Source organism: Aplysia californica, unplaced genomic scaffold (genome assembly GCF_000002075.1).
Source record: "Aplysia californica isolate F4 #8 unplaced genomic scaffold, AplCal3.0 scaffold00442, whole genome shotgun sequence".
NCBI lineage: Eukaryota > Metazoa > Mollusca > Gastropoda > Aplysiida > Aplysiidae > Aplysia > Aplysia californica.
The window spans coordinates 191,391-192,510 of NW_004797712.1; the positions used below are offsets into that span (position 1 = coordinate 191,391).

At 41.9% G+C, this 1,120-nt stretch overlaps 1 protein-coding gene across 1 annotated transcript in view; it reads left to right on the forward strand.

Moving 5' to 3' along the window:
- The window catches only part of LOC101859352, a gene marked incomplete at its 3' end in the record, with an annotated part of 21,622 nt that extends 20,546 nt beyond the window's left edge, over positions 1-1,076 (forward strand). The window contains 2 exon segments of the mRNA XM_013086193.1: positions 121-352; positions 846-1,076. Coding sequence (XP_012941647.1) covers positions 121-352; positions 846-1,076 — 463 coding nt within the window.
- Between the last annotated feature and the right edge of the window lie 44 nt (positions 1,077-1,120).

A 1,120-nucleotide genomic window follows, 5' to 3' on the forward strand; every position in this document is an offset into this window, starting at 1 on the left:
GTGTGTGTGTCTATAGGTAGGAGCTAGTATGTGACTGGAGTGTACCACAAGAAGGTCCTCCCCTTTTTTTTCTCTCGTTCAGACAAATTAATTCTTTGCCCTCTAAAACCAAATCCGCAGAAACTGACGCTGGTGAAGGAGAAGATATTCGGCAAGAGCACTGCAATTTTTGGTCGAGAGCAATACTGCCACGTCCTTCATTCCACCGGCATTGACCTTGATGGACGAAAGAAGTGGGAAGAAGTACACTCGTTGGTGACCGAACCAGCGATTCACGGGATCGTAAATTTCATCAAGGCCGTTCCAGGGTTTAAAGACATATGTAAAGAGGACAAAGTAGTTTTGTGCAAAAGTAAGATTTAATTACTGTAATATTTATTCCACTCTTCGGTTTTGTCAAATTAGGTGGATGCAGAAGAAGAGAATTCATTCGTCAATTGGTATAGTTCCTTAGTCCTTCATTTTGACCGTTGTTATTTTGTGTATTCTTTCACTGGACTTGGTGTTGGGATATATTAATTATGTGATATAGCCCAGGTAGCCCCAGGAGTGCTTTGAAAACCACGACAACGTCATTCATATGTTCATCCTGTACTTCATGCATTCATGTATATCTTTATTCCTTTCACCATTTCTTCCTTCCTTTATTCATTCATCCATTTAAATTCCCAGTCCTGGGACACAATATCATTACATAGGTAGCTCTATATAGGGCCTGGACACTAAAGAAAGTTACATGTACAAATATATGCATTCTTTTTTTCTCTCTTATAATAATTTCTTGTTTTATTTTCTTATTCATGTCGTCATTTCTTCTTTCCTTCACGCATTCATTCTTTCTCCAGACGCCGTGATGGGATGCATTGTGTTAAGTAGCACTAAGGGATTTGACCCTAAAGGCAACTTATTACTGAGCTACACGAACGCTGGCTACAACGAGGAGGAGATGAAAAAGCTTTTCCCGGAGATCGCAGGCGTATGGCAAAAAGTCATGGAGAGTGGCATGCGTTTGAATCGAATGTCCTTGCCCCGGACCGAAACTGAACTTCTCAAAGCGCTTCATGCCACTCGTCCGGGTGAGTTTCAGTCTCGATGGGTTTTGCAGAGTGGGGGGGGGGGT